A 17,542-nucleotide genomic window follows, 5' to 3' on the forward strand; every position below is an offset into this window, starting at 1 on the left:
TCTTCTGCCCCAGCGCAACTTTCACTTTCGGTTTCGCATCCGAGGGTGCGTGACCAGACAGCTTTACTTTCGTTTTCTTCAACGAGAGGGGCGCCTCAGAAATGTCCGTGACCGGGCCCGGAGGCGGGGACGTAGGACTTATAAGTAGATCTTGGGTAAGGCCCGAAGGCGATCCCTCGACCTGGGCCGTATGAAGGGGATTGACCCCTGAGTCTGGTTGGGGATGCTCCTCCTCCGAGCTATCCCCTACAGTGGCAATAGCCCGCTCGTCGTCCCCTACCTCGTCGGCGACTTCGTCAAAGTCCTCATCACCCGCGTCGTAGGCCTCCCCTTCAGACGCGGGACCAGATTCCGAACATTGTACGTCGTCCTCGTCTCCAACAGATTCTTGGAAGATGTCGTCTGGTGGGGGCGCCGCGGTAGCCGAGAACTTAGCCTGGAGCCTGTTGGCTCGACGAATCTTCAGAGTCTTCTTGCACCGGAATTTCGAACACGCCATGCAGCTGTCTTCGTTATGGTCCGGTGACAAGCATGTATTGCACACGGGGTGCACGTCGAGGTGTGAATATTTGGAGTTACACACCGGGCACTTCTTAAACGGTGTCCGCTCCATAGCAGAAATGTAGTGTAGGCCCGTCCGCGCCGAAAGCACGCGGAAGGGTAGCAAGAGTTCGGAGCTGAGAGTCAGACAAGAAACCCGAACGCAACTATACCGACGCCCAGCCTAAAGACCTTTTGGTCTCGAGTAGAAAAGTTGAACAACTATCGGTTCCGACAGAGGGAACCGAAACACATCCGAACCCAATGGCGGAAAAAAACAATCTGGGGATGGAGGCGATGCCCATGCGCACTGTAGTCCAGGGGAGGAGCCACCTATCTCGTGATACTTCGAAGACTCTTCCAGGACAACAATGTGCAATCATCCGGACCCAACACTAGGCGGCGATCTATGCACAGATATGAATTCAGCAGCCCACATGCCTCGAACCCATATTTGCAGACATGGTTCAAAACCTCTTCCTGATGTTATCCAGACAGCGCCCCTCCTTGTCAGGTGGTGCGAAAATGGGAGTAAACAGGTTTTTAGACATCCGCTGCCCCGACTGCGAGATCACCAAGCCAGGTTTGAGGTGTCCTGTCAAGCATGATGGGAGTCCTCAGGCGCTCTGATCTTTGTTGATGACTAAAAGGACAGCTGCAACAGTGGCCGGATTTTACATGACCTTTACTCCCTCCTACCAAACGTGTTTAACGATCGCTCTAGAGCATACCGGTCTTCTGGCCTGATATTTGAAATCCTAGAGGAAGCAATCAGACTGCTTTATCGACATAGGGAGATGAAACACAGTTGTCCCACTCTCCATGAGGTTAAGGAAAGGTCCAATATCTTCGAAGGCAAATCGGCTGGGTGTGTGGAGGTGGGGATGGAGTTTGAGGCACGTAGTCCTCCCTTTCATCCAGAAGTGGTTGACTGTCTGGAATTTCACCCTCGTCCCTTTTATCTTCAGAGGATGATAGATCATCCCTTGGTGGTATGGCTTCATGAGACGCAGGTGTCATCCTACATGTAGTGGAGCCAGAGCGGTATCAGGTGGTGGTGGCGCAGCAGATTGCTCTTCGAGGGGATGTGGAAACAGCCTCCTATAGCCAGAGAGCATGCCTGGAGATCCTGTGCAAAAAAAGCAGAAAGATGTGAAGTGTCCTGCTTAGCTGGAGGGTCGGAATAGTATCCTCGTGGCTTGTAGTATCTTGGAGGTGGAGGATAATTCTGTTGGAAGCAATGCCCTTCCGCTTGATACTCCTCATCTCCTCCTGACACTCTACATTCAGCTCTGAAGGGCTGTGAGCCGGGCAAAACAGGCAGCCGTCATCATAACACTCCTCAACGTACAGTAGATGGCTTGAAGGCAGGGGTGAGACCTTGCTAGGTAAGGTGATCTCAGGGTGGAGGGAGGTTCTGGAAATCTTAGAAATGTTTATTTTCATCGCTAGAGGCATAGGCTTTGCTTTAGTCGGATGTATTATCATGGTCGATGTCGTTGACGGGACCACAGTCGATAGGATCGTCGTCAAAGAGAGCGTTGCCAGACCCACTGTCGACAGCAGTGACGTTGATGCAATCGTCGACTGTAACTTCATAGACGCCTCTATCTTTGAAGATATGGGAGCGCTAATGGCTGCTATAGTCATCGTCTTCGCTGTCAACTGCTGCCTTGATGAAGAGATAGTAGTGCTGGTGATCGACGGAGAGGTCATTGTCGAGGAGTTTTGAACAGAATTTATGGCTCAGGTGGGTCAGCGAAGGAGGCATGAGGGTGGTTTCTGTCCCTGGCAGGAGTCGTCTATGAGCCAGGTAAAGAGGTCTCTAAGGAGAATTTTTTTTGTTACTCCTTTTTCATTGGAGCTGTGAGGTTGGTGAGGTCTTGAAAGATTTATTGGGCTTCTCGGAATCTCCTTCAAGAGATCTAGCCCTCTTCGGAGACCTGGCAGAGAATCACTGTTCTCCTTAGAGGATGTCTTCAGATTCTTGGGTTTTTGAAGCCACAGGCCTCCCTTCCCTGTCACTCAGTGTTTTCGAGGAGAAAGTGCGGCAAATCTTGCACACCTTTACCTCAAAGTAAAGGCTGTCCTTATATGGATCATCCACATGAATTCTCTCCTTCCCACAGGTCTTGCAGGGATGGAAAAGGTCTTTACTGTCAGACAGAATAGAAATATCCAGATGAATAAAGCTTTTCAAATGAGAACATTGAGCAGAGCGCCAGGAGACTCCCTTCACACACAACATGCTGTGAAAATCCGAGGGACTCAGCCTCTCTTGGGAATGTTTTTGTGGGTGCTAGCAGCAGACTGGCTTTAGTTGAAGTTTGGTCCTTGTTTAAAAAGGACATAGATAGGTTGATAAACTGACCGCCAAGGGCCATTATAGCCCTTGATAGGTAAATCAAACTGCTTGATTATGGTACAGTGGGAATGATTCATGAATGTGAATCTATGAAAGATACCTCAAAACTGGATACACAGGATACCACAACAGTTCTTGAGTATTCACTATCAGGCCGCTGATTAATCCTGCTTTTGTATTACCAGACTTCTGCCTCTGGGTTTAGCGCAAGTACAGTGGCTGTCTCATACTGGATTTTAGTGCTAGGTGTGAGGCACACTAAAATTACAAAGGCACGCTCCCTACACACCCCCAGTCCTAAAATTCCAGCTAATGGTGGGTGAAGACTTTTGCCATCTTGAAAATGCTCAAAATGGGTAGTGTTGGCCCCAGGAACGTTTGCCCCATTTTTCAGAATGTGTTCATAAGTCATTCACACCCACTAGCTGGTTCCAAGCATAAATGTGGCATCTCCAGGCACTGACTTCAGAATTCTTTCAGTACATGCAGAAGATCAGAAGAGGACCTGCTCTCAGTAACCTGAAAGGAGTCCTCAAGGACAGAACGTGCCCCCTCTTATGGCCAGGTTTTAACCCCTATTCAAGCGATGGGGATTCAATAAGCTACAGTAGACCTTTCCTGCAACTACCTAGCTGACCAGTGGCAACTGAATCTGGAACGGATCCTGCTGTTTGGCTTTATCCTGATACACTGTCAGTCTCTGTATTCCTCCCATGAAGTGACAGGGGGTTTTAGAATTGTACTCCTGTCCTGGAATGGGACTCAGAGGGCTAAAGTCAGAAGGTAGAATCTGATCAGGATGAATCGATGGAGGATCTGACCCATGATCCATCGCAGTCAGCGTTAAATTGCACCTAGATCTAGGTCTACCACGACCATTGACATTGTGATTCTTTTTTTTTTTAAACCTTTATTGTGCAGATAAGAGCATACAAATACGGGCCTACAACCAGTCAGGCCGGCCACGACACATTATGAGAAGCACATAAATCAATAAGGAGGTTTCCCGGTAGCACACAGCATTGTGCAAGCAATAAGTTCAGTCTGAGAAAAGTTGAGCACGACCGCTGAAAACAGGATCAAAGAAGGTTAATTTTATAATAGGGAGTATAGCAGGATCAGTTGCAGTTTTAATCATCTATGTTCCCATAGCGGGCTACGAATCCGGCATCAAGACATAAAGGCATCGATAAAGACGGTTATCAGCAACAGTTCACATCAATCCAGAAATAGACGCCATATTTCAAATCAGTGCCCACCGTGGCCCGTCGCTTGTCCACCGACCACCTAATTATCGTACTGATACATAACGGAGGAACCAGAACAGCAACAGTGGTTACAATCATCCTCTATACTAACCTAAATAATAAGAAAAAAGGGGGGGGGCTGTATTACAAAGAAGAAAAGAAAGAATGCCGCGCTGCTGCACGCGCCCCACAGCGATAAAGGCGCGCAAAGTGACTGAGGATCCGGCTATCGGGGTTAGGGCGTGCAAGTCATAATATATGTGCAATCAATACCGTAGAAAGAAGAACAACTCGCCCCCCATCCCCACCTGCAATCACACCATGGGAGACACGCACAGACACGGCGCCCCGATAAAGGGACACAAAAGAGCCATAGAACTAAGGGGAAAAGGAACAGATAAGAGGCCCCAACCCACCCACCCCGCCCTGCACCCCTGCAGAAGGCTACAGCCTACCCCCCCAGCAGCGTGCCTGTCGCCCTAAATAGGAAACCCGAAATATAGAAAAAGTCAGAGAGAGGGAAAGGAACAAAAGAGGCAAAAAGGGAAAAGAACCAGGGAGGGAGGAGACCATCAATCGAGTCGTTCGGCCCCTGCCCTCCACCTTCCCACACATTTATGCAATATCAAAACGAGATCGACACAGTCTCAGGTATCATAAACCCCCAAAGGAATCGTCCATATTATCGTGATTGGGGGCATTCCTCATCTCCATCCGTTAACCAGTAGTCCTCCGGGTTCAGTCCGGCTCACCCCTGTCCTTTCCTAGTCATCGCCACCATACGTGATAGAGTTGTGGGCAGCAAACATTTCAAGGTGGAGAGGTCACTCGATCGGAACAAAACCGGACAAGGGTGTAAACCAGAGGACCCCGGCAACCAGCAGCAAAGCAAGAACTTTTTGCAGCAATCCAGACTTTCCATTAGTGACAACTGGAGCAGCAAACAGTGAGGGTGCAGTCTCGCCGCACAGGAAAGTAAAGTCTCCCCCGCAAGGTAACAACGGGACCTCACCGAAGCAGATCGAATCGCCAATCCACATCGCACCCCGAACATTCGAGCAGGGCCCCAGCGTGGAGCCCACACCCGCGCCAGCCACAATCAAAGCTACCTGGAGATTCGGGGCCGCAGGCGTACAGTCTTGTTGATGCACGGCAGCAGCACTCACCGCAGCAACTGAGGGGGACGAAGCAGCGCACACTCTAAGTCGAGCCGCGTTCATGAGGGACGGCCCAACAGAAATGGCGGCATACCGTCTATCTTTCACAGGGGCGACGGGGGCCATGGCCACATGTAAAGACTGTAGGGCGTCAAGGACATCGCCAAGCGTGGGCTCACGCTCACAGGACCAGGCCCCCGTGCACTTCAGCGACACGAGTTCACCACCCTGAGTAAATCCGTGACCCAGGGCGTCGGTCGCCATCTTGCGGGTCCAGCCGCGTCTCCACACGCCTCAACTTCTGGAGCGGGCTCTCAAGCAAGACCACCGCTGGAGTTCACTCGAGCCCCAGAAATGGCAACCAGGGTGCAGAAAGGAGAGCCACCAAAAGGGGGGTCCGCCAGCGCCACCGCCCCGTGGGCGCCACACGCCGACTCCGGGCGCAGGGCTTCAAGATGGCCGGACAGGGCAACAAAGGGGGTATCCTCCTGCGCGGTCTTCCCCTATCCACGGAGTGCCGCGTCCTACCACGGTGACCCCCGGCCGCTGGACCGGGCCCGGTCAGTCTCCACCGGCATAACCGCTCAACGGCCTCTCCCAGCCGACCCCTCTCCTCCACCAGGGGCCGCCGCCAACACCGTCACTCCGGCCGACCTACACAGGCAAGTCCCCGGTCTCCACGCCGCGAAGGCCCTGGATCAAGCAGGAGCACAGCTTCGGATCCGCAGCTCGCAGGAGCTCCCGGGTCAGACGGTGAGTACGAGCGTTGCTTCACCTTTCCATTTCTTCCCGAGTGTGTCGTCTCGGGGCAGGATGCTTTACAGGATATGTGTGTTGGGCAGGAAGGCTGGCGGAACAGAGCTACAGTGCGGCCATCGCGGTCGCGAGCTTGGCTCCTCCCCCCCATTTTGTGATTCTTAGTGCTATTCCTACTTAAAGTTTTTTTTAATTTCGCTGTTTCTCCTTACTGGATTTTTGTCATTTTGGTGTAATTTTGTTTATTACATTTTACTCTAATTTTCAAATTGGTTTTGGTATTTTTATTGTTTTGCATTTGACTATTACTGTTTTGGGAATGCATAAATAATTTAAACGCTCCCCCAAGGTAAACCCCTCTGCTCTGTGGCATAAGCATCTGTGGATTGAATTCAGACTAACATAGTGACTTTGAGGGTTCACCTTGACAAGGGTTTTGAATAATCCTTGAAATGGGTGGTCCGTCACTTCAAATAATTATCCATTTTCATACAGGACTCAAAAAATAAAACCTGTATGACTTGTAGGGCAAACTAACTACGACATGCAGTCACCTCCTCCGGTTGTTCCTTTCTCACTAAGCATACAAGCTATAGTAATACAAGCAATCAACACTGTTTAGCATTTCAGTGACATTCACCAACCATTCATACATTACATTAACATGCATACAACTCCCTCGAAAAAATGCAATCTGCAACATTTGGGGGTTTAGTTCCTATAATTAATTTCTCCAAAAACATACAGGTTAAGTGCCCCACCACACCAATCATACAATTTGTACCATAATGAGGGTTCTGCAAATGCTGCTTCACCTCTGACCTCTAGCCTTCACTCTTTCGTTCCTATTACGAGTGCAGGGTAGAGCAAAGTACCTTCTACCCGCAAATGGCACCCTTTCTGCACTTTCATTAGTCATTTTTGTCCTGCCGTGCTAACAGAAGGAAAAAACAATAGTGCTGACAAACCTAAGCAGGAGAGTAAGAACGGGTTCAACATAAGCATTTCTTTTAACCTATAAATAATATGTACAAAATCAAATTTAATAATTAAATATTGCTCAAGACTGCTTTTAGTGACTAAGACCAATAGGTCTTGATTACAGTGTTTATCAATGAGTATACCAAGGCCATGATAAAAAAAGCAGTTGTTGCCTTACCATCAGAGGGTACTTGAAGTTGTCACTGTCGAGAGAACACTCTTTGGCTGCCTGAGCCAGGCCTTGTAATATTGGAGTAAATATCTAAGAGATAAAGCAAAGGCAAAAACTCATCAGTGCAGGGGCAGCAATGAGATATCAGTACAGGAAATGCACAGAAACGGACTTGAGTAAAGGCAAGGAGAAACACTCAAGTGCAAGAAGAGAAAGGAGGTAGAAAGGGTGATACATAGTAAAGCATGGAAAACAAAGGCATACCTGTGCACATGCAAGGGGTTTGGAAGATAGAGAGAGGCGCAGCAACACTGGAAGAATGAAGCACTTCAGCATGGATGTGGTGCAAACGAGAAGAGGGAACTATCACTCTTGAAAGTAACAGTATTTCAAACTCTAAAAAGACTCAAATGGGATGAAATTCAGCCAGGTTCAGAGACTCAGTGGGCTAATGCATCCACTGACAGGATCTGTGTAGGGCCTTAACACCACATACTAACACATTAGCAGGTCTACTAAGATTTTTGATTGCCCAAGTTTGACAGACTCTGTACCACTGAGTAGGGCAATTACCGTCAGTCAGAAGCAAATAGCATGAACAGACCCCCTCTGGGAAGGGTATGCTGCTGAAGTTCCCTCTAAATAGCAACACATCAAGTCTCTTTAATAGGTGGTACTGCTCTTTTACAGCTAGGATCTGCTCTGTCAAACTGAGACCTTCTACTTGGTACAACAAAGGGCCTTGCTACATAAATCTGAATACTGTTCCCTAGACGGGAGTGTTTCCACCGTGGAAGAGAGCCCTGCTAAATCATATTAAGAACACTCTTTCCATTATTCTATTCCTGTTCACAACTACAACTTACTCAAGTATGTCAGACTATACCTGTTGAAACACCTCTTCGTCCTGGTGTGTGGCTCGCATGAGTTCCTGGATGAATCCAGATGGCAGGTTCCGGCATAGCATGTAAGGTACCAAGAGCGACTGCTGCCGCACAGACCTGCACAGGGGAAAAGGAGTACCGCACTATGGTTAGGAGAGTAAGCCAAGATGGAGGAAAAGGCTTCCAAAAGTCTCGGAGCCTTGGACTGGGTGCAGCAGCATCCACCTCAGAAACAACCACAAAACTTTCTAGGATGCATACAAGGCACTGCAGAAGCCTTCAAACCGGAGGAGGGACAATACATTCTGTCTTACAGTAAATGTATCAGACTTTTCATATCCATACCATTTGCCAATGCATCTCTACAATAATTGGGGTCCACTCACCTAACAGATATCATGCCCGATCTCATTCCTGTATTTAGCTCATGAGTCCCACCCTCTATTAAAAAGATCTTCAAGCGTGAGAAATGCTTTAGCTTTTAGCATAAACTGGACATCCTTAGCATGAATAACTGAAATAAATGCAGTAGACACAGGGGTATCGAAAACGCTTTAAAAAATAATACTTCATTAATGCAATTATGTTTTATTTAATGTATTTTCTTTTTCAATCATTATTAAAAATAGGTTGCCTAAAGAATGTGGGATACACAATTGAGACCATTACCCGGACAACATTACCAATTCCCTACTACAGTCAACAGATTGACAGTTGCAAATAAATCTTCTTGTGAGACCATAACACACACTCGACATAGGGGATGCTGGGTGTGTTGGTTAACTATTAATTATGAAGTTGCCAATGATGAAGAAGGAAAGAGAATTTACTTTTAACACTAGTTCCCAGTCATGGTTGACGCTATTAAATTCATATTGAATATCTTCCACTATGTGCTGGATGTCAGAACGTATCCAATCAAAAATCGGTTGTTAAAATAACACGTTTTAGGAATTTCCAATCGTCACTACTTGGTCCCATATTAATAACACAAATGGTTGACTGAGCTGACAGCATAATTCTCCTCCATCATGCCGGCAGTTACCAGAAATTGCCTACCTGCCCTAGACGCTTCTCCTTGCAGTCATATGTAGCCAAAGTGGTTATGAACATAAAAGGAGAGTGGCCTTGTCCAGTGAATTTATTACATTTGATCTCAGGGTGATAGGCCCTGGTCCCTGGAACTGTGGTTGGCAACTTCTCCAGTCCGATCTGCAAGACAGTCTCTTGTGTGTTGTATGGTGCAACTGCAGCTCCTGTGGTGGCTCTTAATGATAGAGCTCCAGGAGAGTCGCTGGCCAAGCAACCTGTGGGTCAGTCATAAAGGACAAACTAATTGAGACATGGACAAGACTTGGCCTGCAGTATGCTCTGCACCTTGTTTTCACAGAGAACAGCAAGGAACTGAGCAGCTCTGGCACTCGCATGCAGAGCTACCGAGTTGTTGCTGTACAAATTAACTCTGGTGTGGAGTGCTGCACACACCAGAACAGATGTGGAGTAATTTATTTTTTGCTATGCCAGTAAGAGCTGCAGGTCTTGCTGAGCTTAGAGGACTCTGGTTGGTCAGCATGATAACCAGATGAAAAAGAAAAAGAGAAAGCGAGCAACAGAGTGGTTTTACATAAAGCACTTTAATGATCCAACCGAATGAGCATAAAGACATGGGGCCACTGATGTTTATTACAACATGGAGCTACTTATGCATGTTACTATCTGGAGACACTGATTTAATGGCTGGGGCCACTGACACTAGTTACAGCTTGGGGCTACTCAGTAGCACTACAGCCTGGAGTCACTGGTGCAGGTTACTTTTTAAGGCCACTGATGCATATTACAATCAGGGTCTGTTGCAAATGTTACGTCCTGGGGCCCTCACTGGTGCCTGAGCCACTGATATATTTACATTCAAGGGCTATTAATGGATGCTTCAGCCATGGATGCACCTTCCAGCCTAAATGCAAATTATTGTATGTGGCCATTAATGCACTTTAAAGACTGCAGCTTTTCATGTATCTTAATATAATTGATATCTAATGCACAGTAATGGCTAGTGATACTGATACACATTAGCAGCAGGGACAAGAGATGCACATTACTGCTTGGAAACCCTGATGCACAACAATGCCTGGGACCACTGATGCACTTCTCTGCCTGAGACCATTGATGCATGTAATGCCGTTGACCACTGAAGCCTATATTATCAGTGGCCACTGATGCAGGGTATTGCTATCAACATAAATTAAATAGCATTGCGGTCTGTAGCAACAGATGTTTTTTACTATCTGTGGCCAATGATTCAGGTACTGTCTCGGGCCACTGATTCAAGTACTGACTTAGACTACTGAGCCCTATAATGTCTGGGATCATTAAATTCATGGGTATTCTGGGCCTCTCATGCTAAAATGCTGGGCCACTAATGTATATGTTATACCTTAGTCTCCACCAAGTGCTCTTTGTTTCCAGTTGTCGTCACTGGTTTGTATTTGGGTACTTGCCATTTACTATGCCATGAACCTTTCACTGTTTTCTAGCTGGGCCCTAGCCATGTTCTCTGCTGTGTATTTTATTTAGGCATGCTATGTACTTTAGTTTGAGTGCACTGTTTCAAGATCTGTTTAGCAAGTGCAAATGCTTGGAATTTCTGTTTGAACAAACAAGTGGGGCTGATTAGTTAAAACCGTCTGTTTACTGCTGACCTCAAGGTTGCCAGATGTGCTTGCTTGTTGTTTATTTGTTTAACTGCCCTGCTATCTAACTAATGGCTTGCATTGCCTGCACCAGTCTTCTTCCAAAGACAGCCTTAGAATTGACAGGAAACACTAATCTTCAAGAAGGCTTCAGATTAATACTTGCAGAATATGCTGTAAATACTGCTTTCAAACTCTGTCTCTTGCTTGGCTTTATCAGTCTTAAGATGTGCCTCCCATCATACCTTGGTTCCGAACCCGGACTCCTGCGACAAGTATAATCAGGACATCTTAGCATGGAAGCTGCAAGCCTGTAACCCTCTTGACACTCTGTCCTTTCGGGACAGCTTCCAACAATATTGAACCCTTGAACCTGGTCGATCATCTGGAGCCAAGTTTCTTCCATCGACTTGACTACAATCATCTATTTGCTGTTTCATGCGCAAGCAATTCTGTTTTGGTATTCCTTTTTTCTTCAAGAAACCCCTAACAATTTGAGTCCAAATAAGGACAGATAAAGATTTCTAAATCATGCGAGCAGAGGCAAAAAAATATGTGCAAGGGTCAGTGCTCAAGGGCCCTTCACATGGGCTTGAATATCTTATAGTAATTCTTGGTTGGTAAGTTTCAGTAAGGACTTGCACCTTGGGCTGATTGTAAAGCATTCATGTATGGTTGTCTGAAATTATGATTTTCTTGTTGGAGAGTAAATCTCCTGGCCGAAGAAGTGTGCCTTGGCACTAGAACTTGAGGGGGTCCAGCTAAAAAGGCTTAACACCCACCTGTCTTTCTTTCACAGGAGCGCGAGGTATTCACTCTCGCAATCCCCTTCTCCCCATTAAGTCACACAGTCATCTTTTCTTATACTAAGGATTAACCACAAGAGGAATTCAGGTGAGTCTCCCTTGGTGTGACAATATATACTGCTTTTATTAATACATCATTTAATTATGTGATGTGACTGGAGGAAAAGGCCACTTGATGGTAATCCCAGTGTGGTCATGGATTATACACATTTTTATTTACACCAAAGAATTAAAAAAAACTTTGGAGCATGGACTTAAGAAACACTAAATGTAGGCTGGGACTTGACATGGGACAAAGTCAAAGTTCTCAGTTAATCCTATTTTAGATGTGAGCAGTTAATCTAATCCTGCATTTTCCTTAGGAATTCTGGTACTTTTAGTTTCGCTCAGCATAGTAAAAAAGCAGAACTTCAGTAATATTAATTGACTGCAACAACGATAGATATTACAACACTATTTTCTTTTTCAACTCCTTCCAAACAAGTGTTGCAAGAACTGCTTAAATGTCACACAAAAAGCACACTGAAACATAGTAGTCTCCCCAATTAGCAAAATGACAATTTTGAAGAGAACACATTTTCAATTGAGATAGAACCTCTCTAAAATTATAAAAATACAAAGCTTATTTTTTTTAAACTTTTCATAAAAACAGATAAATGTATGTAAAAAAACACTAAAAAATTAAGAAACATGTGTTAAAAGCACACAGAAAACTTACATTTGGTTCTGAGGTGTACAGCTTCCCACAGAGGAATACCTGCACTGTTATTTTTAGGATATAGAGCAGCTAGACCCTTGAAGGCTCTGAAAAGCAAACCAGCTCTTGACTCATGCAAGTTCAGGGTCTGTGTTTGGGATGAGCCAGTCCCCATGTTGTGCCATTCGGGGGCAGCGAGTCGCTTGCGGAATTCCTTCCCTTCAGAGTGGCAGCTATCGCTCTCTATCATTGCAGCAGAGACCTCTACTACTTTTCCCTGATTGGGCTCTTTTGGGACAGAAAAGTCCCTTGCATGGTAACAGATGTGCATACCTGCCCTGAGTGCCCCTGCAGCAACGATATCTGGATCCCTGGTGCTGATTTTTTTAAGTCAGGGGTGAACATGCATCATGCATGTGAGCCATGACATAGGCCTTCCTCACGGATTGCTGTCTTGTTGAACCCGGAAAGGCACCCAAAGCGCTAACCTCATGGTAGTAAAATGCTTAAGCAGCAAAAGTGTGGTGGTGGTAGCCTATAGAGCGGTGATCAGTAGGAGTGAATAGGCCTTTTTCCTGTTCCACTGGAGTGAAGCCTTAAGGCCCGGTCATCTAAAGTTCAGCTGCTGTGTGCTTAACTTCTCATTGGCTTACTTCAAGTTAGTATGTAGCGCTGTGTGGCTGCATGCATGTGCCGGGTGTTGGGTGCCTGTCAGTGGAACACTATATGGAAGTTTCTGGGTTCCATCTGGGAGACTCAGGGATGATTGGAGGGGCATGAGGAACGATTAGTTACTTACCTGAAATTATCGGTCTATTCCAGTGGTATACTCAAAGTAATAAGCACTGAATAGTCCGGCCCTTGCACGGGGACCCCAGAGCATATAAAAAAATACATATATATTAATGTATGTTTAACCCAAATCTAGTACATAGTACTGTGAAACATACATATATACACACTCAAACATACGTTTACATATATGCAGCGTAAACAACCAAATAGGCTAAATTGCCGAAAATTGCATTTCTATTTTTTATTTAAAATAATACATATCTATATCCCTGTATGATGGTGCTGCGAAAACCAGTGAGGGGTGTGTACCCTCTGTTGGAATTGGTGATGGTCATAAGGACGGTGTCGGTGGTCTTTTCATTTCTCCAGGCCCACTGCCTTCAGCGTGTCAAGCTCGGACTTCATCCTGGACATCTCATAGTCAGCATGAGTGCCATAAAGTGAAGTTTCATTGAAGGGCAGGCTCAAAATCCTGTGTTGGGCCCCAGGTTTTAGACCAGTGAGTCGCAGCCAAGAGGAAGGCCTTACGCAGATACAATGTGAATACCATGGGCCGCCAGATCTGAAGGATCGGCTGCTGCTCTTATGACCTGTTCGCTACCAGTCCTCCTTCCTGTAGGATCTCCGGGAAATCTTGTCGATCTTCTCTTGGCAGTTTTTCACATAATCTTGAGTCCCATAGTGGCCTGTCCTATCTTCCCAGGAGTGCAGAGGCGCTAGCGACCTTCATATAGAAAGCAGAGGTGCTACACATCCTCCCCCCAAGGAAGTCCATCAACTTGCTGTCTTTGTCGGGTGGGACTGTGGAGGAAGAGGACGGTCCTGTGTGAGCTTTTCTTGCTGCTGCCAGTATGACAGTCTGGAAGAGGATTGGACCTCAGAAAAAGTTGATCCTGATCTGGGGCTCTTTACTTTTTGATAATGCGTGGTGGCGTTTAATCTATCCTATTGAAGCAGGAGTGAGAAATGTATGAAGAGCCGGTTCCCGTAGCCGAGGTACTAGAGAAGTAAAGGTCTAGTGGACAACCTGCGAGGGTGGGTTTCAAAGATGACAGACGCTGAGGTGATTGCAGTCGACACCTCAATGTTTAGCTTTGTCGCCTCTTGCAGGAGGGGTGGCAGACAAAGTAGGGGAATACTTCCACAGAGGTTCAGGATGTGTCCGTAGACCAGGATGGAGATCTGTCTCTATGCCCAAAGGTCTTGAGGATTGAGAATGGAGAGACCTGGTAGAAGACCGTCTATGAGGTGTTCGAGGCCGGCATCCTCTTGTACAGGGAGATAGCGGTCATCGTGGAAATCCTCGAGGGGATTTTGTGGCAGGTGTAGATGGATGTTCGAGAGGAGAAATATGTTTGTGAGTAGTCCAATCCTGGTCTGCGCCTTGTCACTCCATTCTTTTAGGTAAGAGGTTTTTGTGCAGCGGCCAGGGCGGCTGACTCCGGAACGCGGGCTGACTGTTCGATACGGGGGCAGGCGGCAGGATAGCCCAGCACCTTGTGACTCTGGGCAATAGCTCGCTTAATCTTCCTGGCTGCCCTCAGCGCCTGGACACCTGGTCTGAGGTAGCTGCGCGCTTTACAAATGCTGGTATCATTATCGTGGTATCATTTACACTTCCCAGCCACCTCGGTGAAAGATTAACCGGCAAAATTTGTTGTTCTCGAGCAAGAGATCCCTTGGGTGTGATATGCACAATTCTAAGGCCCAGTTAAGAAGATGTGCTCTTCGACGTCGACTGTGCAGATCTTGGTGTTGGACTCTGATATTCCACCACTTGAACCTCCTTCAAAGTCTGCACACACAAACCAGCCATTCTCTGTCTCTTTGCTGGCGACTAAAATATTTACAGGAAAGTCAGGACAAAGAGGAAGATAGTACAGCTTGTACTCAAGGACGTCGACTGAAGCTCAAAAATTTTACTTTAAAATATCAATTAATTACAAAATTAAAACCAGACCAGCTCAATGCTCACAGAAAGAGCTGGGAAAAAATTGGACCTGTCACCTGTGGTGCATGATAGGAGTCTGGAGGTCTTGGAGGTCCTAAAGGCACAGCGTCAGTTTTCAATCTGTTGTGTTTTCTATATGCAGGCTGTGGGCTAATAACTACCTGCTATTACCTTGCCTTTTTCTTTGAAAATAAAGGCTATGTTGAAACAGTGAAGAGTGCATGTTTCTATGTCACAGAAAGGTTTAATAGATATGAAATATTTTAAATGAAAGATACAATGCCTATTTGGGGGTTAAGTGGCTGTGGGTGTGGGAGCGTGGGTGGGGGTGTGAGTGCGTGTTTCACAGTACTATGTACTAGATTTGGGTTAAAGCTACATTAATATATATGCATTATTTTATATGCTCTGGGGTCCCCGCACGAGGGCAGGACTATTCAGTGCGTTTGACTTTGATGAATATCCCCTGGAACAGCAGTACAGGATTACCCCCAGATGGATATGTCGATTGCTGCATTCCTAAAAGCTGTGTGGGACACATACTGGAGGACGAAAGAGCCATGCTCTACTGTACACTTCAATGCGTGTTCTTTTATTCTGAGAGAGGTCACTGGCAAGTAGCCTGGGCACATCTTAGGAACATGGTGCTGATTAGAGAAACATAAAAAGCGTAGCTGGGCCCTTTGATAACCTTTTGATGCACAGACCACAGTCACTGATATGCCATCCAGGTGGGCAAACACTCCCATGGCCTGTGTTGCAGGGAAATCATATTTGGAGTCTTTCAGAATGCTTTCTGGAGTAAGGGCAGGACAAAAGAATAGGTACTTCAAAAGGAAGCAGACCCCAATCCAAATACAAAAGACTCAGACACCAAATCGCATTTTGTTTCTGGAAATGAACTATAAAAAAGGGAGCTTGAGGCCCCCAAAATTGTTAACTGCTAAGCAGCCAGTCTGGCTGTAGGTCAAGGAGGAGAAGCTCTGCAAGACTTCTACCTGTGATCAGGACTCAGAGCAAAGTTCTGTCAGTCTTCCAGCTAGGTGAGAGGACATCACCCAGGAAAATCAAAGATCTCCTGCCCTGGAGCACTAGGTCCTGTTGACTTGCAAAGACCAGTGTGCTCCATGAGAAAGAGAAGAGCGCTTGGAGGGACCCTGGTGCAATGGGGGATCCAGGCACATGGATCCCCTTAGTAAGTGTGAGGAAAAATCTGCTTCACCGTGGGTCATCACCCATGTGTAGACTGAAGTATCAAGACCTGGAACCCAAATGATTGTCCCCCTACATGTGAGCGGGATCAGAGTAAATTACTGAGTCATCAGACTGAGTGCTGCGAATGACAAGCAGCTGCCTCTGCAAAGCTGAAAGTGCTACTCGCCACCGGCACCCACAGTAGACTTCCACTACGTCCGAGCATGGAAGTCTCGCGGGGACTCTTGTAGAGCAACCCCTAATAGAAGCTGGTTAAGCTGATCACAGGGTCAAGGTCCCAGGCCAACTTGTTCTGCCTTGTATCGTCATGGGCACAGGAACACATTTGACTTTGAAAGAGTCGGCATGGGACTCTAAAGACTTGGTCCCCTAGAGGGGGCCTAACCTGAATGTCGCCAGTCATGAATTGGGATTAACCACTACCAATAGAGAAACGGAAGTGGGATTTAGGATTCTACCTATCTAACACTACAGTACTGACTTTAGGCAAATTGTATGTATTATTTGTGTATGCTGTATTTTACTTTGTGTTCGTATATAAATACTTGTTTTTTCATTACAGCAAGTATTTGACTGGACATTCAATTATTGCTTGTAGTATTGTGCCATTTTAAGGTCAATGGACTATTTTGTCTAACCTTATGTGGCGGTTTGTTACGTGCAACATGCATGCAATTTTATATTATAAAAGGTTACCTATACTATTCCTTTGTGATTCTGCTGCATTGGGACACGTTGTACCCTATGTATTTGTTTTGTATGGTTGTCTTGTACATTTTTGTTTTTATAATTATACATGCTAATCTAAATGCATTTTATGAAGCAACTTGATAGTTATATGAGTGAATTTATCATTTTGCATCAAATGTCTGAGGCTATTTAGTCTTCTGAAACTTCATTGATTTTGTTAAAAGATACCGGTGAGTGATATTCTTTTTATTTAATAGATATACCCTGGCCGCAAGCAATTATAGGTCACTCTTGTTGCTTTGTAAAATGAAAGGGGTAATTGTCCGGGATGCTCAAGACCCAAGGTGGCTCAGGCCCTGGGACATAAGGAATAAAAAGCTTCAAACCCCACGGTTGGGATCAGCAGCTCCTGCATGCCCTGTGGCTCTCTGAAAGGGGTTCTTACAGGCTCTGATGTTGGTCCTCTGTTTTAGCCTGTCCCACTGCTTGGTGTTTCAGCAGACACTTCTCAAAAGCGGGTCGGGAGCAGTGCCTGGGGATGTTGAATGAGGCCAGTTGGATTGCATCTGTTCTTTCCCAAACCAAATTGGAAGCCT

At 46.2% G+C, this 17,542-nt stretch overlaps 1 protein-coding gene across 2 annotated transcripts in view; it reads right to left on the minus strand.

The window, feature by feature from the left end:
• UBE4B (ubiquitination factor E4B) overlaps positions 1-17,542 on the minus strand; it is a 1,174,709-nt gene that overhangs the window by 829,489 nt on the left and 327,678 nt on the right. For both annotated transcript variants that reach the window (XM_086921364.1, XM_086921363.1), the window contains 2 exons: positions 8,105-8,219; positions 7,225-7,308 (listed from right to left, as the gene is read on the minus strand). In XM_086921364.1, the coding sequence (XP_086777490.1) occupies positions 7,225-7,308; positions 8,105-8,219 (199 nt within the window). The remainder of the gene's footprint in view (positions 1-7,224; positions 7,309-8,104; positions 8,220-17,542) is intronic.

This window comes from Lissotriton vulgaris, chromosome 5 (assembly GCF_964263255.1).
Source record: "Lissotriton vulgaris chromosome 5, aLisVul1.2, whole genome shotgun sequence".
Classification (NCBI taxonomy): domain Eukaryota; kingdom Metazoa; phylum Chordata; class Amphibia; order Caudata; family Salamandridae; genus Lissotriton; species Lissotriton vulgaris.